Source organism: Hydractinia symbiolongicarpus, chromosome 8 (assembly GCF_029227915.1).
Source record: "Hydractinia symbiolongicarpus strain clone_291-10 chromosome 8, HSymV2.1, whole genome shotgun sequence".
NCBI lineage: Eukaryota > Metazoa > Cnidaria > Hydrozoa > Anthoathecata > Hydractiniidae > Hydractinia > Hydractinia symbiolongicarpus.
In genome coordinates this window covers 14293591-14316483 of record NC_079882.1, presented here as the reverse complement: position 1 = coordinate 14316483, position 22893 = coordinate 14293591, and the positions used below count along the sequence as shown (strand labels likewise).

The window sequence follows — 22893 nt, the reverse complement described above, 5'->3', positions numbered from 1 at the left end:
GTTGGAATTATTTGCATGATATTGAAGACGAAATTTCGAAAACTCCAGGGGACGTTGGTCTCTTAATTGGTGCAAATTGTGTGAAAGCTCTGGAACCACTAGAATTGATCCCTAGTATGAAGGGCGGACCATTTTCCGGTTACAACTAAGCTTGGTTGGTGTGTTGTTGGACAAATTCAGTCAAATGGTAGCGCCAGAAGTATTAATTGTCATAACATTATTATTAGCAACATTGAAAGCGTATTATCATCAGCAACTAGCTTCGTCACAAAAGAAAGTATACACGACTCGGGCATTGCAGAAATGCTGCATCAAATGTATCTTCATGATTTTACAGAGCCAAAACTTGCTGACTTGAAGGTGAATGAGCCAGATTCCGAGGAAATTTCGTTTGAAGATCGCAAATTCATGCAGTTAATGGAAAAAGAGACCAAGTATGAAGATGGACACTATATCTTGCCATTACCATTAAAGGACCCAGAAATCATTCTACCAAACAATCGCAAACAAGCAGAACGAAGGTTAGAACAACTTAAAGGCGTTTCAAAAGAAATGACAAGTTCTTCACAGACTACAAGAAATTCATGGAAGACATGATAACTTGTGGGTTTGCGAAACAATCGGATAATCCACCTCCAGAAGGAAAAACATGATATACATCCCACACCACGGTGTATATAATGAAAATAAACCTGGCAAGATCCGAGTTGTGTTTGATTGTGGGGCTGAGTTTGACGGGGTTTCAATCAACAAAATGTCTGGACCTGATCTAACCAATCAACTTGTAGGAGTTGTGATGAGGTTTAGAGAAGAATTAATTGCATTCATGGCAGACATAGAAAAAATGTTTTATCAAGTGAGAGTTTCTGAAAAGCATAGAAGTATGTATCGTTATTTGTGGTGGCCACAAAACGATATCAATCAAGGTCCAGTAGACCATGAAATGTGTGTTCATGTGTTTGGAGCAGCAGCATCCCCTAGTTGCAGTAATTATGCCCTTAAACGAACTGCAACCGACTTTATAGATCTATTTGGAATTGCAGCAGCTGAAATACTAAGAAAGAACTTCTATGTAGATGATTTATTAAAGTCTGTGAGGGAAAGAAAAGTGGCGATTGAATTAATAAAGCAGGTAGTGAATATGTGTCAAGCAAGAGGATTTAACCTTGTGAAATTTGTATGTAATGATTTCAACGTTTTAGAAAGCCTTCCAGACGACAAGAAGAAGATTTCATCTTCACCACTCGATATTAACACTTGTAGTGACCCAACTATGGAAAGAGCTCTTGGAATTTCGTGGAATTTGGAAAACGATTGTTTTGAGTTCAAGGTTACATTTCGTGAAAAGCCCATGACACGCAGAGGGATGTTATCGATGCTAAGTTCAATATATGATCCATTAGAATTTATTGGACCGTTCATTCTTCGAGGTAGAAGAATAATCCAACATCTGTGTTGTGACAACTTTGGTTGGGATGACAGAGTACCAGTAGACGTTGTGGAGAATTGGCATACGTGGATAAGTAATGTTAGAAAGTTAGAAAATGTCAAATAAATCGATGTTTTCATCCAAAAGATTTTGGAGAAATAGTTAAGTCTGAACTACATCATCTTTCTGATGCATATAGTAGTGGTTATGGTCAGGTGTCTTATTTGAGGATAAAAAATGAAAGAGGGAGGATACATTGTGCCTTTGTATCTGGAAAATCAAGAGTGGCCCCAAAGAAGTTTATATCAATACCACGTTTGGAGTTAACCGCTGCTGTTTTGTCGATCAAGATGTCCAAGGTCATAAGGAAAGAATTAACATATCACATAAATAATGAATTCTTCTGGACGTATAGTCAAGTCGTTCTGAGTTAAATTTGTAATTCAGAAAAGAGATTTAAAATTTTTGTGGCAAATCGGATTCAAATCATTAAGGATAACTCAGATGTTAATCAATGGCATTACATAAACACTAAGGACAATCCAGCTGATTATGCTTCTCGAGGAATAAAGGCTGATCAAGACAAGGCAGAAATATGGTTTAATGGTCCAAGCTTTCTTTGGCAGCCGAGACATGTTTGGAAACAACCTGATGTTGCTGCAGAAATATCGGAAGATGATCCGGAAGTTAAGAAGTCTGTGCATGTTAACATGATTACTATCCAGAATGACGTGTTGTCAAGAATTGAAAACCGCTTATCAAGCTGGGAGAAAGCAAAAAGAGTATGTTTTTAAATACATCTTTACTAGCTGTTTCCCGTGGAAGAATCCACTGTATTCCATTTAATTTATGTAGCAGATATATGTCCATCAAAAATCAAACAATACAGCAGTGCGCATCTTACATCTGCATTATTATATAAATGACCAAAAAAATTAAAGGTTTTCAACAACTGCAGTATTTATGTGACATTTAAAATCTAAATCTACTAAAATTACTTGCTCTGACCATCTGACAAATGCGAAAATTATTCGGAAAGAAGTTTTCAACATACATCTCACCCATAAAATTTAAATCACTCAAAACGCCACATATATACAAAAAAGCTGATCAATGTCAAACACAAATCTCTCTCATTGTATATGTTAAAATCAGTTAGTTTATTGCAAACCCTGCCAAAGGTTGACACACAATGTGAAAAATAAACAATAAATTGTGCCTCTGACAGAATTTTATCTAAGGTGAAAAAAAGGGATTTGCAAGGACAAATTACAATGCAATAAAACATTATTTGATATATTGCATACAGTCCTTCCTCACCAAACTTTAGACAAAATGCCAACAAAATAACGGTGTTTAAATCTAAAATTAATAAAGTCCTTTTAGCAATTTGCATGCTGTTTTACCATCAATAAAGTAAACAAAATTTCAAATCTCACATAGTATTCTGTCACAAATTTTCATAAAAAATATATATAAGTCATAATGAGTCATGTTAAACAACAGCTGTATATAAGTTCATTTTATGTCAATTTTTGCACCAATTTTGCAACACAAAATACAAATTCTAAATAATACTAAAATCTCTTATTTTGGTCCTTCGCATACCGAAGGTCTCCCACAAAAGTTTAATCAAAATGTAAAAAATGAGAGGTAACGACAAAATCAAAGTTTGCAAAATTTAACTATTTCAGTACATATATCTACTGCATATGCCCTCTAAAACAATATTTTAATCCAAAATGCCAAAGAAAAACAGTTTGCAACAAAAATCAGTTATTTCGATAATATTGCATACACTCTTTCCTCACAAAAGCTTCACAAACTGTAAAAAAAAGAATGGTTGTAGGGAGTGCTTCTGATTCAACAAAAAAAGTTTTTTTGACATATTGCATCTAGCCCTTACCCATTAAATCTTACACAAAATTTCCAAAACTATATACGATTTAGAACACATCAAATTTAAATCGAGAAGGATCAGTCATTTCGATATATTGCACGGAGTCCTCCCCAGTAAGAATTTATACAAAATATAGAAAAACAAAGCTTGCAAGGTGTAAAATTGAATTCTTCTTCTGTGTATATATATATGGTCCTTCCTCGCAAAATTAACATAAAATGTCAAAAAGGTGCAGATATAACATCTAACACAACAAAAATCAGTTATCAGTATATGTCATGCTATTGTCTTCCACCAAATGTTCCCCTTAAGGTTTCACAGACACAGCCTGTAAATTAAAAACAACTAAGATCAGGTATTTTGGTCTATTTCATACCATTCTGTTCCAAATAACTTATAAAATGTAAAAATTGAGTGGTAAAACAGAAATGTCAAAAAGAAGAAAAAAATAGCTTACAAAGAGTATAAAATTGAAATCAACAAAGTAGCTCTTTTGGTGTATTAAATATAAGCCATACGCACAAAAGTTTACACTAAATGTAAGAAAATGGTAGTGTTTAGTAATTTTAAATTAAGAAAAGTCAGTTCTTTTAGCATGCTGATTAAGGTTTTTGCCCACAATTTGAAACAAATTAAATTTACATTTTAAAAATAAGTAATTTCTGAACTTTATTTTCAGAATATTTGGAGGAAAAGAACTTCGCAAACCAAAAAAAACCCAGGAAAATGTTTAAAATTTTCAGGGTTAATAACGTTAGATGTGTTTTGTGGGAATATATATACTGGGAATCTTTAGTTTAAAGCTAGCATTAGCTAGCTACAGCAGCTAATAGCTAGTCACTTAAATATAAACTGGAGACTTAGCTAGGTATAAAGAACATGGCTACATATATATATATATATTCCTAGCTAGCTAGCTAGCTAGTTGTTGGTGGTGGTTGGCTTTTTATGATGCTAGCTATAAAACATGTGTGGCAACAATAATATAATCAAAACTGAAAATAAAACATGAAAAAACCTTACAGATATATCAACCAGTCCATTCCGAAACGGATTTGGAGACCTAGGTTTAGGAAACTTGCCCAAATTGGTCCCAGGTGGTCCCTAGTTAGACACGCAGTGAAAAATCATTGACGTCACAACCTCGTTTCCATGTTATTTGGCCTTAAAGTTGTAAGTGCACTGTAATGGCTTCACTAATTAACTTTCCTTTGACGTCAATACTATTTAAACATTAAAGTTTGGTAAATTACAGAACAATTTTATAGGCAATGTTTTATAGAATTTGTTAAAGAAAATTGTGAAGAATATAATCCACTTTGCAAAATCACAGACAGACAGACAGATAGACAGAACTGGCGTATTATTATATAGACTAGTCAATAAGGCCCGTGGAAGAATCCACCTAGGCAGGATAACAGAGAAAAACAACCGTCATTTAAATTTTGCTGACGTCAGCACTGACCCGTCTACTTACCCCCCCCCCAAAAAAAATTTTTTTTTGAGAAATTGTTGTCTTCATCGTTTAGATCTTGAAATGCTGATCAAGAAAATGTATAGGATCTTCCTTTTCACAAACGGTTGCAGAGATGTTAGGGTTTGAAGGTTGTTTGATGACTCATCAACCCGTGCATTCCGAAACGGATTCTGGGACATAGGTTTCGGAAACTTACCCAAATTGGTCCCAGGTAGTCCCTAGTTACCCACGCAGGAGATGACGTCAGTTATTTCCACCTGTTTCCAAGTTATTTAGCCTTAAATTTTAAAGTGCAATGCAATGGCTTCACTAATCTTAATATACTTTCCTTTGACGTCAATATTGCTCTAACGTCAAAGTTTGCTAATTTACAGAACAAATTTATAGGCGATGTTTTATAGACTTTATCAAAGAAATTTTATCCACTTTGCAAAAGTGACAGACAGAACTGGCGTATTATTATATAGATGGCGTATTAAAATAATGCATTCATTTTTATCACTAAATTTATTTTTCTTACTTATGGTAATAAATAAAAGTAATTCAATTAATTAAAGAAATAAATTAATTTTTAGGATTTATTTTAATCAATAATTTGATTTGCGACTAAACAGCCCCCTGGTTTATAAAATTCGCGGAAAGATCAAAGGAATATCGGCAACCCTTTTGAACAGACAGACAGACGGAATACGGCTATTATTATAGAGACAATCAGTATGTAAATGTTAAAAAAATGCAAACTAAGATTCATGACTTGTTGCTTCCATAACTGAGTCCAAGAGCGAGGCACCAAGATCAAAAAGACTTGTCACACTACCAATAACATCTCTACAATAATAACGATAAAAGTTAGAATCCCTACTCCAAGTGCCATACTTTAAAATGACATCTAGAGGTACCCCGGTAATTTTTGCTTTACTCCTAGAGGCTGAACGACAACTGCCTGGGGAAAAACACTGGTATCAATACCAGCTGAGGTCATAGCTGATTTTATCCATCTTGGTAGTGTATCCTTAGAGGCAGCATGATGAGGTTTCCCAAAAGTTACAAAAAGCGGAGCAATTTCCTTGGATATCATTGGTCTCTTTTTGACAGGTAGGCTTTGGTACATTGGAGTGGGCATAAATCTGGGTCAGAAGGGAATACCCTGTACATCAAGGTCCTATCAGTCTTTTTAGGCCGTGTTGTTTTAAGCAAGCCAGGTAAGTGACATAACATCACATCGTCTATCAAATCTATATACGGAACAGATATATTATGGACACTGTGAACTCTTTGACCTGCTAAAATAGTAAGGAGACAAGCCAGCTTGATGTTAATATCCTTAAAGGATAAATCTTTGTTAGGACTAAAAGACTTAAATAAGTCAAAAGAACATTTGTATCCCATATTAAAGAGTATTTAGGGGTACTTGGTCTTATATTAAAAACTCCTTTTATAAAGCGGCTTATCAATGGATACTCTGAAAGAGAACTGTAACCACTGATTGAAACAACTAAAGCAATAGCACTTCTGGTTGTACATAAAACACTATATCCAGACCCACCTTTGGATAATTCAGTAAGGTGTATTAACACATCTTTCACATTTGGATGATAGGGATCAATCGACCTCCAAGGGTAATATTGTATCCATGTCTGATTGGTCCCGAGTATTGTTTCTGGGTACCTTCTTTCCATGATGCTGCAATGATATCGACAGTGTCTGCTGGAAGCTCTTTACCTTGTAACGATTCCCAAAAACAGGCAGCATGAGCAGCGACAAGGTTTAGTGTAGAGGATGTTGTCTTTTTGTTCCCGGTAGAAACAATAATATAGATGAAGGAGGAAATAACACAGGTGTCCTGTATAACATATTAATCGCTTGAGGAAACCAAGGCTGCGAAGACCAGAAAGGTACTACAAGAATGCCTGTGGCTTGATCTATACTTATCTTTGCAAGAACTTTTCCAATCAAATTAAATGGTGGGAAGGCATAAAAGTTTAAATTCGACCAGGTCTGAGCGAAGGCATTTACAGCTTTAGCATCTGGATCAGGTCTTAAAGAAAAATAATCCACACATTTTGCATTGAGTCTGGATGCAAAAAGGTCAATGTCAAATTTCCAAAAAATGTCGGAAATTATGTTAAATTGTTTTACATTCAGGGACCATTCAAGTTATCCTGAAATTGTCTTGATTTATAATCAGCTACAGTATTTATTACACCAGGTATATGACAAGCTGATAACCAATCATCACATTTTCTAGCAAATTCCCATATTTCAACAGCTAATTTATTACAAGCAATGGAGTGAAGGCCCCCATCTTTGTTATGAAGGCCACAGTTGTGGTATTATCCAATCTTAACTGAACATGTCTATAATGTCTTATTTTCAAGAAGGCTTTGAGTGTAAAAAATGCAGCCAACAACTCTAAAGTATTGATATGCTCAGGTATTTCTCCTTCAGACCAACGCCCCCTTATTTAAGAGTTTCCATCAGTGCCACCCCAGCCTTGAAGACTAGCATCAGAGGATAAAATTAGATCAATCATAATTTCCATGGCCTAGTTTGAGTCCTAGATTCTTATCTGTCTCCAAGGACCTGTAATGTAACTTGCCATACTTCACGGCATCAAAGGCAAAAACTAATGTTCCAATAACCCTGGAAACAAACCTAACTGTGGGGTGAGGCATGCACAGCAAGTCCTTACATAGACACTTTAATTTTATGACCCTTTCCTCGCTTAAGGCTATTGTCATCTGAGCAGAGTTTAACCCAACCCCTAAAAACACCATACATTGGGTAGACACTAGAATTGACTTGTTTGGATGTACAGTAAATCCTAAGCTGCTCAAAAGTGAGACAGTAGCCGTAACGCTTCTTTGGCATGATTCTAAGTATCACCCTGCAAATAAGAATCGTCTATATATACAACAGATACATGACCCGCCCCTCTTAGTACTTTAAAGGGCGCTTTAAGAACTTTGGTGAAGATCCTAACAGCTGGACCAAACCCAAAGGGTAAAGCTAGAAATTGGTAAAACTTTCCATCCCAAGAAAAAGCTAAGAACTTTTGGAAGTCAATATGAAAAGCGATGCTGTGGCATGCGTCTTTTAAGTCAATACTTCCCATCCAAACACCTGGTTTGATAAGACATAAAACATCTTGCAGTGTTTCCATTTTAAAATGACGATATCTGACAGATCTATTTAACTGTTTAAGGTTGATAATCATTCTTGAGCTACCATCTTTTTTAGGGACAATAAATATACCTAAAAGAAAACAGTTATTTGTTGCTTGTATCTGCTGAATTGCCTTCTTTTGTAAAAGTTGTAGAATTTCCTTACTTATAGTTATACAATCTTCTTGTGAAAACTTCACTGGGTGGTAAGATGACACTGGGACACTAATAAATTCACTTTTAACCCCCTGTTCAATCATGTCTAGGATATACTGGTTTGAAGTGATAGTCCTCCAAACTTCCAAAAATTTGTGAGTATTACAAGCTTGATAACGCCTAACTGCTAACTCAAGATCAGGAACAACAAGGTCTTTACCTACCATTGTTTTCTCCCTTTGTACCCTTTGTACTTCAGGGTTAAGTGTACCTTCTCATGAAGTGGTTTAGATCTTTTGAGAAGGCCTTCTCGCTTTTTGACTGGTTATATTTTACAGAGGAGGAATAACTGGAGGATGGCTGTTTGTACTTTTTAAAGTTACCTTTTGAATATGGTGTAGATGGTCGTGAGAGCACTTTACTAGTTTTTTCCTCAACTTGCAATGATTGGATTCTTTTATCCAAATCATTTCCAAACAGCAACAAGTCTTCTTCAGACACATCCTTTGCCAATCCTTTTAGGTGAGGCATTGAACCGATTAATCCTACTCTTCGATACTGGTTTAGCTGCTGGCTGGCATTACCTATTAGACAGAGGGCATCTTTAGCCAAATTTAATAAAATGGATGGTTCTATTACAATAAGATTTCCTTGTTTGGGTGCCTTAATAATTTGGTCTGCCAATTGTAAGATATGCACTTGGCTTTTCGAAACAGTGGTTTGCAGTTTCTGCAATACCAGATCATTTGATCTTTTGCTGTCTGCCTTGGCCCATATAGGTTTATTTCAGCTCTTTACAGACAAAAAGCGGCAATTCGTAGGAATTTTGACGTTTTCTAGTCTGCCTTTCAATTTTTCATTAGTAAGAGTCTTCGACCACATGAGTTTAGCCATAGATCCTAAAGGTGGAGCTACTTCTGTGCCAAAGGAGTCTTCATCGTTATATTCTTTGATGAGGTCAGACCAGACATCTTGGTCTGGGTCCTCTAACCTTCTTGCCCCATCATTTCATTCATTAAACCATCATACAATTGGTTGGATGCCAATGTACTTATGGCATCAGCATCTTTTTTACTAGGCTTCCTAGTAGAAGAGCTAGATTCTACATGACTGAGGCAAGTTTCTGCTGATGAAGACCTGGATCTTTTCCTTCCTCTAGGGTGATCTACAGATATGGAAGCATTTGCTTCGTTTTGTTAATCAGCACCATGACTTAGACCAGGCGAATTGTCTCCACTGTGGTCCACATGGAAGTTATTATCATTGTTTAAAACATTGGCTCGGAGGCTGTTCAATGAAGTAGAAAATTTTTCTCCTAGGGCTGTGAATGCTTCCAGCTGCTGTTGTTGCATGGCTGGAAGGAGCTTAGTTAAAAAATCCATTGGAGTTTCTAACACTATGGGTTCACCACCTTCTTTTGGAACTGAGGTGTCTGCCATTTTGATTGCAGCTCACCATAAATTTTAGATCTATAGCTATAAGTAAGTAAATAAAATTATATAAGAGAAGGAATAAATATAATTCTGTACTACTTATGGAAAAAGAATAAAAAAAAACGGATTAGCATAGCTGAAGTTTACCAATCGCAAACACTAAAACATCGCACACGTCCGTCACCTTCAGTAAGATTTGTGAAATGAACGGCTGAGGATTTTGGGTTAATAGTGTAGCATTTAGGTTTTCTTTGTTTTTTATACCTTGTTGAATTGGTCAATGATGATTTACTTTGTTTCCTGCTGCCGGCAGTCGGCTTGGTTGTGACACCAAGCCATACACTTTATTACACGGGGATCTTTAGGCTTCTTTGATCCTTTGAAAAAATGATAGAGAGCATCGACATCATCGATGGATACAAAATTGCTGATGGTTTTGCTTTATAACCCAGGAGCGTGAGTGCTGATGGCTCTCGCTGTCGTTTCTCCTTTTTCCTGCAGTTCGCGTTCAACGAAATCAGCGTGTATTCAGGGCAATCTTTGTGACTTCCTGAGTGTATAGATTATGCCCTTTATTCTGTATGCAACGCCAACTCTTGGAAATATCGATACCTTCCTCAAGACATCGTTGGTAATCTTCGAAAGCGATACATTTCTTGGTCACGGCCCTTTTCATGCCCTCGGCCTTTCTATCGCCGCCGCCTTCTTTCGTGAGGCTCTTGTATGCATAAGCCTTCGGTCTCAATGTGATGAATGAAGTCATGATCTTACCGCCTAGCTCATCCTTCATCAAGCCTACTACCTTCTTATTTTTAATCATCTTTGCTATAAGCAATTGTGTCAAGATTTTTGAGTTATCCAAGATATCTTGACCAATATACACGGGCTTGTTCATCTTTACCTCTGTTTTACCCATCTCCACGCCCATGAGGTGACTGCTGAAGAAGTTCCCGCCCTTGAAGTTGGGCTTCATGACGAGCTTGGTTTACTTTTCTTCATTAGTGACCAACTGGATGTTCCGATGGTTCCTGATATTCTCCATCGTCTTTCCAAACACCGAAAGATTCATAAGCTTGTAAAAGTCCTTCTAAAAGTCGTTCTTGGCGGCTGTTCTAAGCCTCTTGTTATGATTGATATAATCACGCAGCCATGGCTTTTGGTTAAACTGGATAACTCTATGCACCTTCTTAAGCTCGAGCCCGTGTTTCAGGGCTTGATGTAAGGCTGCGATATGTACCACGTACTTCCGCTTGTGCTCGAGATTTGGTATCAGGTTCTCAACCCTATGAACCACCTTACGCTCCGGCAGGAAAGGCAGCTCATTGTGCTTGACATGCAGACTCTTTGGATAATCGATGTCAACCTCCAAGATATCCATGCTTGTTATCGGTGACCAATTTCTCGATCCTCTTCTCTGTAAAGATATCAACGTTCGACAGCCACTTGAACTCGTGCGTTGGCAGATTTTGACGCATGGCCCAGCCGTATAAATTGTTGGCATCGAGGTACTGCAAGTATGACGACTCAACCTCTGGATCATATTGGTCCCCCATATACTTGTTGTTCGCCTTGGCATGCTTGAGTTATACCACCTCGAATACCTTTTTCAAACATCAGGAGCATATCAGGATCCGTTAGGAGCTCCAGCTTGATTTCTGTGTACTTGAGTGCTGCTTTCCAGGCGAGACCAGGTGCACTGTAGAAATAGGCAGGATCGAGCTTGTAGTTCTCCTGGCACACTCCTCGAAAGCTCTGGAAGATGTCAGTCAATAGCAGGACATCCGCGACGAGATATATATCATGATAGTCACCCATGTTGACCTCAGCACCCTTTGGATTGATGACATTTCAAACTTTTTGAGCGTGTTCGTAGTCGTTCTCACTGATTTTCTTCGTGTTCAACTTGCTATAGAAGGCCTCTTTGGAAGGTAGCTCCGTTTCCTTAAATCGTCGCCAGCTATCCATGTACTCATAAGGATTCCTAAGCATCAGCCTGAATACATCATCTTCACTGAAGAAGAAGCTCATGGCTAGTGCGTTTGCTTTTACCTGCCCTTGTCTAACTGCTTCGTGGTACTAGAGTCGCAATTTTTGCACCAAAAGCTTGCTACGTACTCATCGTTGATATCTATAAATTCTAGGCATGTATCTGCGCACTGTTGACATTTCATACCCACAGCGTCTTGTACGTTTCACCATTACCGTACCCCATGCCTGCAATGGATACCTTGATTTTAACATTAAACGATATGTACTTTTCCGTGTTCTCGGCGATGAATCCTATATCCTGAGTGTCGCACTTCTTCCCTAATTCATGGATAAACAAGTGAGCATCATAGCCCGGTAGGTTGTGGAATATCACAGGTACATGGTTGGGTATCCTAAACTTAAGATTGCAGGTATTGTGGGCTGCTCCTCGAAACAGCCCTGTGTAATGACAATGATCCCGAACTTTTCTATTTTCATCGTTGAACGGCTTCATGCATATATGACAGGTATCTGCAGCATTATATTCATTCCTCTGCTCCTCCGTTAATAGTAGCATAGGCTTCTGGGGAAATAGAGAGTATAGCCGCTTCACTTCATCCTCTATATGTTGAATGAAGAGCTTTACACATCCCTCACCCCTGCACTTGTATAGCGGATCAGGGACCTCTCCATATGCAAATGTTGAGAATGTTGCCCACCCACATGGTTTATGTGTGTTTAGCGTCTTAGTCTTAGTATCCCGAGCATTCTCTTTCATCGAGATCAGCAAGCTTTCAAAGTCTGCGTATATGACGAATGGGACTTTGAATTGCTGGTGGCCATCCTGATAGTGTAGCCATTTTTCCTTCTCGATGGGCATCGTGATCTTTACCGCTTCATTGTCCTTGCAGTAAATATAGTGATTGTCTCTTGATTCTACTGTCTAAAATCCCTGTAAGCAACTCATACAAAAGTGCATCTTCCTATTATTCCTAGATATCTCACTACCTAATAATCGAGAAATATTTTTGATGGTTACATAATGGTTCCTCTTCTCATCGGTAAGCAGTAGCAGATTAGCCTGCTTCTCTCTTTCATTAAATGTTGATGTCGCAAGATATTAAAGCTCCTTCCCGTCGCATACAAGACGTTCACGGCAATGTCGGGATTGTTCCGCTCAAATTTGTTGATGTCCTTGATGGATGTTGGAAATTCAATGCCTTGCCAGTTATATCGATCCACATATGGCTGGAGCTTGCTTATTCTCTGAAGATCTTTTGCTATATCATCATGATGCAAGGCGGCTATAATGGCCCATCGGAAACATTCTTGATCGTTGTTATTCGGATTAATTATAGCTTTCTTCGCAGAAATCCATTTAGGTGTTTCGATATACGAAGAGCCCCGCGTTAACTTCAACTTATGAAAATTAACATCGAGGTGTTGAATACGACTGATACTAAAGCCACTCTTGGGTAGCGCAGGGTTTTCGAAGTGTTTTCATTTGCGCGAACATCGTATCCATCGATTCATCCACGATGGTGCCCTGGAATATAGAGGCCATGTTGCTATGGAATACCTTGTCTACTTCGATGACCTCGTTAGTACCATCAATTGTTTTTTCCACAAAATCCATAAGGAGCACTGTACCTTTGCAGAGCCCATTTCCTCCACTTGGTTTTCAATGAGTGTTTTCACATGTGATCGTATCATACCAAGATACCCATCAATATCTGTTCCATCTATGCCAGCTATATGATAACTCTCGAATGTCTTGTGTAATGCATGCTTGTGTTCCTGGGGCGTAAAATCTTGCTTCGGTTGCTCTGAAGCATGATCCTCCTTTGCTTCTTCCTCGACCTCGCCAACTAGTGTCTTTTTGGCACCATCATATAGTGAAAGTATTCGTGTTTTTATCGATTTAAATGTTTCCTGCACAGGTCTTTTAATACTCTCCGGTATATAACCAGCAATCCAATCTGACCACTCCCGCAATTTACTCTTGATTACTGTGCGACTTCTCCTCAGCTCTTGGCGTTCAAACTCATTCATTTCCTCGAAGGTTGGTACATGTGGCTCTATCTTGCTTCTAATAGGTCGGGATCTGGCCATCTCTTGTTGTTCAAATAGATCCATTACGTCTGGTGCGAATGGGGTAGACTGCGTCTCTAATAAAGCAACAAGATCTGCTTTGCGTAATTTTGAATAACCCGTAAGCCCACAGGTTTTTGCAATGACGTGTAATTGTTTTACGGTATTTAAATTCATTATTATATAGATTTCTGATCCCAACCAACAATTTTTTCTGGCGCATGGTCATGATAATTTTTACTCATATTCTGTATAATATGAGTATACGCTATTGCGCATGCGTTGATGTTATATCATTTCATATTATTTTGTGTTAGTTATTGGCACATAGGGAATTTCCCTTTGGTCGACGTCGTCTGCGCCAGAACGTACATTTCTCTATCTCTAGGATGTTCCAAATATTTTCATAGAATATAAAATATGTCATTAGAAAGAGAATTTTTTTTTCTGTATGTCATGAATTTTTTGCAAAAAACCTAAAAAAAAAAGTTTCCTTTACAGTAACCTTAAATGTATTTTCTTTTTCAGATCAACTGTTATCAAACCATGCACCATCAGCATTTTCGAAAAATTTTCTTCAACGAGAGAGTAAATTTTAAAGGATTTTATTGGTAAACTATTGAGTAATAATTCATTGAAATTGAACTTGTTCAGAAGTTGTTATATTTGAATCCTCAAATTCATTCATAACAATCTGTATCCTAGAATTTTAAGAATTTTTAGATCAGTTATAAAAATATCCAGTTAAAGTTTTTAGCATTATATAGATGTAAAAAAATTATTTCTTAATTTTTATTTATTATGTTGTATTTTAGGTTAGTGACAATAATAATTGAGAATTAGGGTACTTATGATTTGTTTACCCCATTGTTCTCCGTTTTCCAAGTCTATACTTCAAATTTTAGAACTCTACAGGCTAATGACAGAAATCTTTAAGCCGCAGGGCTTCTTATTTATAATTTTTCACCGGGCAATAAGCTTATCCAAAAGTCTCTATTCGTTATCACCCGTTATCACGCAGTTACATGAAACATCCACCATTTTCCATTTTAAATTTCGATCCCGTTCTAAATTCGTATTTTTTAAATCTTTATTAGCAATTCAGGGCGCATTAGTGGTAACTATGGCTAGTTTAAAAGTTAAACGTCTCTATAATAATAGCCGTATTTTGTCTGTTCAAAAGGGTTACCGCGTCCCGTAACGGAAACACGAAATGTGACATATAAAGGACGGGCGACCCGTGGATTTTTCCACGGGTTAACGACTAGTTAGTATAAAATGCAAAGAATTAGGAGAACGTTACACATTTCTGCCTTTTTTCGTTTGATACAAATAATTCTTTGTGAGAAAGTGACCAAAAAACTTGATCGTGCTATCGAGTCAAACAAAAACAGGCTAAAATTTGTCCCTAAAGGCGCGTTACTCGTGCCCAGACTGCGCTGTATGAAAGTCAGTAATGTGTTCTTAGTAGCGAGCTTAAGCAAAGGCGGCGGCGGTCTTCCGCCACGGCATTGGCGTCTAAAATCTCTCAATACGCATGCACAAAATGTAAGTTTCCCTGCATGAAAACCACCGTCTTGATTTCTGGAACGTCAAAACACAAAAATCACGTACTGGTGAAGGCGTAGCCAGGAGACCCAGCGTAATTTTTCTTACCACCGAGAAATCGGAGTAGTTAAGGTGGGAAAAAATACGCTGGGTCTCAAACGATTTTTCTGCGGCCAAAATCTGGCCGCGATTATTATCGGGGAAAGCCCTTTTCATCCCGAATATTCCGGCGAGTGGTTTCACTCACCCTAATAAAAATTAGTGTTCTACAAAGTTTTTACCAAAATAAGATTTGGCCAAGCTTGGTAAACAACTAACAGATAAATTAAAATGTCCTCTGAACCTATTAATCACATTGTTCGATTTAAACTCGGGGTTTCCGCTGAGTAATTCGTTTGCGTCTAAGCTTTAGTTTGAGAGTAACTCATTTTATTAACTCGAAGAAGAAAACTTAGTTAACTAGGCTAGTGAAGGCGTTCAAACTTGTTCAAATAAATTGGGGAAAAAACATGGAATCAGCTAAAACTTCTTCCAAGAGAAGGGAAGATCATGTTTTCTATGTCTTTAGATGAAAAATTCACTCTTGAGTGTGTGTTTGTTTATATTGCATTCTTTCTCTTGAGATTGTTTGAAAACATATTTTTTCAAATTTCCAAATTTTATCTAAAATGACTTTAACTATTTTTTCTCCAGGCCTGCTATGAATTGGAATCAAATGCACAAAGAACTACTATGCAGAGAGATACTGATGTATGAGCCATTCACTTACAAGTTTGGAACGGTGCAAAGGGGCGAATCCTGAAATCTCATCGCAGAGAACTTAAACAGCCTAGATGTAAAGCGAAAATTTCAGGTTGCCCAACGTGGGGTTCGAGAATAATATCAAGCCCTTAAACGTTCATACCTTCAAAGGATGGCAGCTGAGGAAAAAGCTACAGGAATCTCCCCTGATGAGCCATCTGATTTGGATAAAGCACTTGCAGAAATTATTGACAAATTTAAAGAAATTGATCTAACAGACAACAAAAAGGTATCTGACGAAAAGGAAAGAGCCACAGCAACGGAGATGCGAAAACAATGTATGGAGACATACAAAGAAACCGAAAAGCGTAAATCTAATGAAGGGAGTGTTGACAAGCCAAAACGTGTCAGGTGATGAAACAATCCAATATCTTCGTGAAAAGATGGAATCAGATAGACAATTAAGAGAAAGAGAACTGAACATAGCCAAACAACGAGAAGAAAACAAGAAGCAGATGATTTTATAACAACAAAATAATAATCAAGCCATGTTATGTTTGTTGATGAAACAAAATCAACAAAATAATAACAATTAAAAATGTCATTGATTTATTTATTCTTCTGTTCTTTTTCACTTCTGTTATGTTAAATGAATAGTTTATTAGATAAAAAATCTTCTGTCACAGTATATGATTAGTGTGTCAAGCAATCTTGGCTTTGTCTTTGCTGATAAAAAAAAATATTTTATTTCTTGTTTGTTTGTTTGTATTGCTTTGCTTTGTTTACTTCAAGAATTAGGATTTTCAAACTATATTTTATAGCTGTTTTTAGAGGTTTTATTGGGTCAAAAGAGAAAAAAGAGATTTAAAAAAATGCATTTTAACAACTAATTATCAACTCTGCTTCTGTTGTAGCAAGATGTTGTTTCAGGAAATTGTAAGAGTTCTCTCAGTTCGTAAATGTGGTTTCTTTTAAAGCGAAAATTGGCTACACATTCGTCGGTGAAACTTTCCAAATCGAAATGGTTATATCTCCAATAGGGAAAATCTGGATTCTTAGATTTGTTGACATTGTGGAGAAATTTTCAGCATTCAAGTGATTTTCTGCATGAGCAAATAAAAGAGCCTCCCTTACTTGCATACGATTCATTTTTTTTTTCCTTTTGATCCACAGATATATACTAAGGCTGTCATCAAAAATATGTTGTGTTCGCGTCCTCCGACCCGAGTCGGTAAGTCGGAAAAAGACCGGGAAAAAATTTCGCGAGATATTTTTCAAAAAGAAATTTTTTTTCGCTAGAACTAATTTATGCAAAATTGACAAAAACTCGCGAAAATTAATTTCGGTAAAAATAATTCCTTTAGGGCATTCCTGTTGCTACTGTTACAGGGCGGCGAAAAATGGTCCACAAACGATGTCGAGTGGCGCTATACTGTCTTGACCCTGGGAACGAATTTGCTTGCTCCGATCTGAAAATCCCGGGAAAAAATACGCCCGACCGACCGACCGACTTATTTTTCCGGGGTCTTCAGGACGCGAACACAACATATTTTTGATGGTAGCTATTTGTTTACAAAGTAAGCTGCCATTATGGAATTTTGGCGCGCTTAAATTATTTTCCAAGGCGGCGGTATTTCTAAGGCGGTAAAGTAAACACCGCTGTGGCTCAAACCTCCGTCCTGCTTAAGGTCCCTAGTTATATCTTGGAGGAGGAAGGACAGATCTGTATTTCTTCCTCCTAGGTTTTATAAATTGGTGATGAAGCTCTTTGTGAACGAGCAATAGTGAATTTTACTGTAGTTACAATCGCCAGCAAAAACAAACACTTGTTAAAAGAGGATTCACGAGCTGGATTGTTCTTATACAAAATTCAGGCTAGGTTATTTTTGATTTTAAAAAGCAATGATTTAAGCATTTGAGAGAAAAAGAAAAAGAAAGATTTGAGACTGTAAAAAAGTTTTTCAGGGTTTCCACTCTTTTTTCAAAACAAAATTTGAGGAGGAAAACTTGCACACATAAAAATATTTCTGTAACAACCTGAGTTCTAAAAATTGGTGGGAATATAAATAATAGTATTGCAAATAATATATGAAAAATCCGGACATGTCACATGACTAAACATGTATCGGCTCCTAAATTACAAAAAAGCTTCGTGGAAATTATGAAAATGCATTAGCTTACTACAAGGAAAAATTGATTATATATATAATACAAATTGTTAGTTATAAAATTTAACCAAAAACAACTTTTAAATATGCCCATTTCAAAATGCACAACATGTCGCGGTTTAACCCTATTCGGTCCGGGGTTTTTCGAACATACTATGACTGGGGGGGGCGGATTCCGCCCCCCCCCCCCTCAATAACGTTTCATAGGATTGTTTAAATTGAATCAAACTTAGCACACTTATAGTACGTCATAAAAGGAACAAAATGGTGGCAATAAATTTTTGCTTGCGTCAGCACATTTTCTGTGACGTCATCAGAAGCTTGAAAGTTGTTAAAAATGCCACTATCTGCTTAAAATATAATTACTTTTGTTCTAGAGCGAATTTTTACATTCTGTTTGAAGTTTCTGAAAGCTATATAAAATTTTTTTAACATATGTTCCGGTTTTTACATGGATCGAATAAAAAATTGCCAAAAATTGCCCGAAAATCCGTTTTTTTTCGATTTTCGGGTAGAATCCGACAAAATCGGGAAATCGGATTAGTCACGTGTCAAAATTATTTAAAATAATTTTTCTTGATAAAACAAAGTTGTGTTGCAAGTTTCAAGTTCTAAGGATAATCCTAACAGGAGTTATTATATTTACCCCATTATAAGGCACGGTCATTTACGGCAGGAAAAAAAGTGTGCGCATGCGCCATTATTTGTTATCAAATTTTCTGCCGCAAGCGATTCATAATGGCCACCATCGCACGTGCTTCTAATTTCCCTTAAAAACAAATGTTTTTTGAGCCTCTGCGGTAGAGATCATCCCCTAAAAGGATTTTATTTTAGTAGAGCAGGCCTTGGACTATACAAAAACTCTAGATTCGACTACCCGAACACTTTCACTTTTGTTGGGAGGAGACAGAAAGAATAGCAATGTTTTGATTATAAAATTTTATAAGTTGGTGGAAAATGAAGATATTTGCTTTCCAACGCAAAGTCATGCTTTAAGACATGTTTTTCCTGAAAGCTGATAGCCTGTTTTATCAAAAAAAACCAGTGGTTTGTGGCTGCCACTTTTTTTCTGAAAGAAATTGCTCCTCGGAAATGACCTTTCCGAGACTTCATAAATCGGTAAATATCATTATTTTAAATGAGAATTGCGCACTCAATAAGATAAATGTAAGCAATAAACCAGTGTTAGATGTGAAAAATGTTGCTTGTGGCTACCCCCTAACTTTTCAGTCAGGGTAAACACTTAATTAGGCGACGGTAGGCTAATTAGGGCATACCACCTATTTACGCGACTCATTGTAGCCTAGTTAGACCATATGTAACCTAGTTAAGACATTGCAATATTCAATGGCTTTTCACACATTCCTAAGAAAAAATAGCAAAAACACTTTGTTCAGAATGGATAGTGTATGCAACCATGATTCCAAAATTGTCACTCGTGCCTTGATATGCTCGCGCAAGTAAGAATTATGTTAAAATGAAATATTACATGTCGCCTATTTAGGTGACGATAGTAAAATACGCAATAATTTAATGAAGATATTCTTTCACAAAAAACGCAAAAAAAAAAATTGTTTTTTTTTAAGATGGATGTGGTAACAATTTGTTTTGTAACGTTTCTTTTTTATTTATCCTGTTTTAGCAACGTTAAAATCTTAGTCAAACAATACCACATTTTCATCCCCCATATTTCTTTTCCTGTGGCGTAAATGGCTGAAATCCATTATTTAAAACAACAAATATTGCCACACAAGGTTTGGGCCATAAGTTGCCAATGCGCAATGCAAATAACACGATAATTGGTCAAAATTGTCTGCGATTTGATTCACATAAAAATTGTAGTGCGAAACGCAATGATTTCGACGTATTTACAACAGAAAGTTTTCGTTCGCCTAGTTAAACTACGGTTAGCGTAATTAAACTACATCATGTCGCCTAACTAAATGACTCGCCTAATTAGGTCATGTCGTCTAATTAGGTGTTTACCCTGACTGTTTCACAGTCACCCAAAAGGGGTTAGGGTTTATTAATAGTTCTGCTAAAAATAATTTTTCATAGCGAAGGTTTGTTTGTTAATGAAAAATCTCATACAAAAAGAAATCGATAATATTTTTCTATAATATGTATATAATTAACAAAACAACAAGTAACACTAAACCAGAGATGCTCCTGTGCATTTATTTGGACAGCATATCTGTTCGTACCCTGGAAAAAATTTTTGACTTATATAATTGAGGCTTATGCCGAGTTTGTGGTGTCTGATAAATCATGAAAAATTTATGTTTATCTCGCCGGAAAAAAGTCAGGGGTTTCACAGGAATATGTTAAACATTAACTCACATGTCTGTACATTTTTATGCACACTTTGCTATCATTTTACATGCTTTTTTATGAGAGCCTCAGGTTTTTTTAAAAGATAAGAGCTTTTTGTAGGCCCCGCCATCTGCTCAATCATTGTTTTCCAAACCTAGAATCACCCAGAACCAGCTGGAATCAGTCAGAATGACCCCTAGGTCATTCTGACTGATTCCAGACCAAATTAACACGAACAGTCACTTGAAAAAAATATAAACAACTAGGAAAAAACGCTGGTGTAAATAGTGCGTTAATAATTGGCTCCGTATCGAACGTGTATAACATAGACTTAAAAGGGAAAGACTCATGTTAGGTAGAAGACCTTCCAAGCCAACATTAAGAAATTGAAAAGGAGGACATTTAGTAAGAAGTTGGGAATTATGAAACTTTTTTTGTACAAAAAAATACATTTTATAATTGAGACTTGAAATAGAAACTTTTTGTTTTCGGGAAGTCGGCTGTACGAGGTTTGTACCCGGGGTCCATTGAACGTTGACGGCTGGTCTGTTAAATTATTAAATTATAAAATATTGAAAACGATTGCCACACATTGGACATGCATGCGTTTTCGTGGTTTTGGGTGGTTCTGGGTGATTCTGGTAGCTTATATTGTATTTTCTGTTTTTTCACATTTTAGGGCACCAGTCCCAAATTGTTCTATGATACAAAACATGTTGGCACGATTTCATTAAAGTAATTTTGACCCAATAATTCACAATTTCAAGCGTCATTCAAACGTGATTTGCATGTGAAGATTTGTTGACAGAAGCGGTTAAAAAAATGATGGAACAATGATGAAACAGAAGATCTTGCTGATTTGCTCGATTACCACTTTTTGTTGGATGCGTTTGAAATAAGAATATATTCGTGAAATCCAGATTATGAATTGAAATAAAAAATACTTGTAATAGCCTAATTTGTAAAGTATTTTTATATAATTCAGATTGACTTTCGTGGTGAAAAATCTCACAATTAGGGAATGGTCTAGGCTGAAATGTCTGTGTAAATGGTTAGCTTTTTCGTTTAACATATATATAGCTATATAACTGTAAATTTTTTTCATTTGCAATCATTTGCTAGTCTAACAACAACAACAATAATGATGTGTTTCTAGCCCAGAATATCACAAAAACCTATTATTAGTGGATTATTTCCATTGGGGTCCACTGAGTCTGAGTGAAGCTAGCTTTCTCACATTTACGTTTAGTTTTAGCAGGCTTCTAGATAGAGAAAACTAATCAAGACCAACCTTAGAGCTAGCTAAGGTTACAGATCAGATGAATTATTTTTTTTTCCTTTTAAAATTTAATTTTAGTAGTATAATATCGGTTGTTCTTTGTTTATTAGCGTCTATTTTACATTTCTAATAGTTGTCAACCATTTTTTTTTTGTGAAAACGAAAGTGAAATGTATGGTGTAGAAAAGCTCAAAATTTTAGTAGTAAAAAAAGTGGCAGCTACTACCTAATACGATAGAACGCTCGATAAGGGATACATGCAAACAGGAAAAGTAATTTTTAGGCAAAACCTTGCGTCAGAATGTTGTACAAGAGTGCTCCTGTACTGGTAAATTGTGAACTAGCCATCCGGGCTTTTGTGGACCTTGCCGTCTGTTTAGGCTGCCCCGGGTAGCAACCAAAGGCGAAATAGTAGTCTATGGTCATCCTTCTTTAGTTTTAAAAGAAAAAAATGTTAAATTTTCTTTTATTGGGCAACTAAAACAAGATAATAGAGAGTGAGGTCAATATCGATGACGTCATAATCTTATGCCGTAGGCGCTTTTTTAAAAAAAATTTTTGGCGCATGCGCACACTTTTTTTCCTTAAAATCGCGGTTTTGAATGACCGTGAAGGATTTCATAGAGATTTTAGGGGTAGTTTCGAGTAATGGCCAATATCAAAGCCTCTGAAAGGTATGGGACCTAAAAATTTAGCATGCAGGTGTCTAATAGATAAATGTTGAAACTCAGTAAGGATCATAGCCATATAAGATGAGAAAGCAATCAGGAGTTATTAAAAAAAACCGTCAGGGGGGGGGGGGGGGGGGGAATCCGCTCCCCCCCCCCCTTCCCGGACCGAATAGGGTTAAACGGATAAAGTATTTCGAAGACTCTCTAAAAACGCAATTCTTAACTACAATTTAACTGCACGTCCAACGGATGAGACAAATCGAATGATGTTGACAGGACATCTAAAAAAGACAATAAGATTACTGCTAATAACAACAATTAAAAAAACACTTAATATTATTTAATGCGGTGCAACGGTACTTGGTCAATCACAAAATGTGCAACCGTAACAAAAGAAAATGGTTGCGGTTTAATTATCTGTTCTCCGCTGCAAGTACATATGCAACGGCCTTGAAAACTTATTAATAGACATAATGCAACTGCTTCCTATAACAATAAACCTTGTCTCACAGCTGTTGCTGCTGGCTCCAAGACCCAGGGCAGCTAGTAGCTACA

At 36.7% G+C, this 22893-nt stretch overlaps 2 protein-coding genes and 1 long non-coding RNA gene across 4 annotated transcripts; 2 read left to right on the top strand and 1 right to left on the bottom strand.

Annotated features, from left to right (window-relative positions):
• Window positions 1-641: 641 nt before the first annotated feature.
• Window positions 642-16210, top strand: LOC130654559 (uncharacterized). 2 transcript variants are annotated; one of them, XM_057457172.1, is made up of 3 exons: window positions 642-5901; window positions 14147-14229; window positions 15860-16210. In XM_057457172.1, exon 1 carries the CDS (start codon window positions 650-652, stop codon window positions 1553-1555), a length of 906 nt encoding a protein of 301 aa, XP_057313155.1. In that variant the 5' UTR covers window positions 642-649; the 3' UTR covers window positions 1556-5901; window positions 14147-14229; window positions 15860-16210. The 2 variants fall into 2 exon arrangements, with proteins under 2 accessions (XP_057313155.1, XP_057313154.1); XM_057457171.1 differs by lacking the exon at window positions 15860-16210 and having other exon boundaries at window positions 14147-14465.
• Window positions 7318-8353, bottom strand: LOC130653774 (uncharacterized). The gene has a single exon (XM_057456289.1). The coding sequence runs from the start codon at window positions 8351-8353 to the stop codon at window positions 7682-7684; it is 672 nt and encodes a 223-aa protein (XP_057312272.1). The 3' UTR covers window positions 7318-7681.
• Window positions 16211-18739: 2529 nt separating the features above from the next.
• LOC130654563 (uncharacterized) lies at window positions 18740-21807 on the top strand. Its single transcript, XR_008984450.1, has 2 exons — window positions 18740-19194; window positions 21068-21807. It is a non-coding gene; the product is annotated as an uncharacterized LOC130654563 (long non-coding RNA).
• Window positions 21808-22893: the final 1086 nt, after the last annotated feature.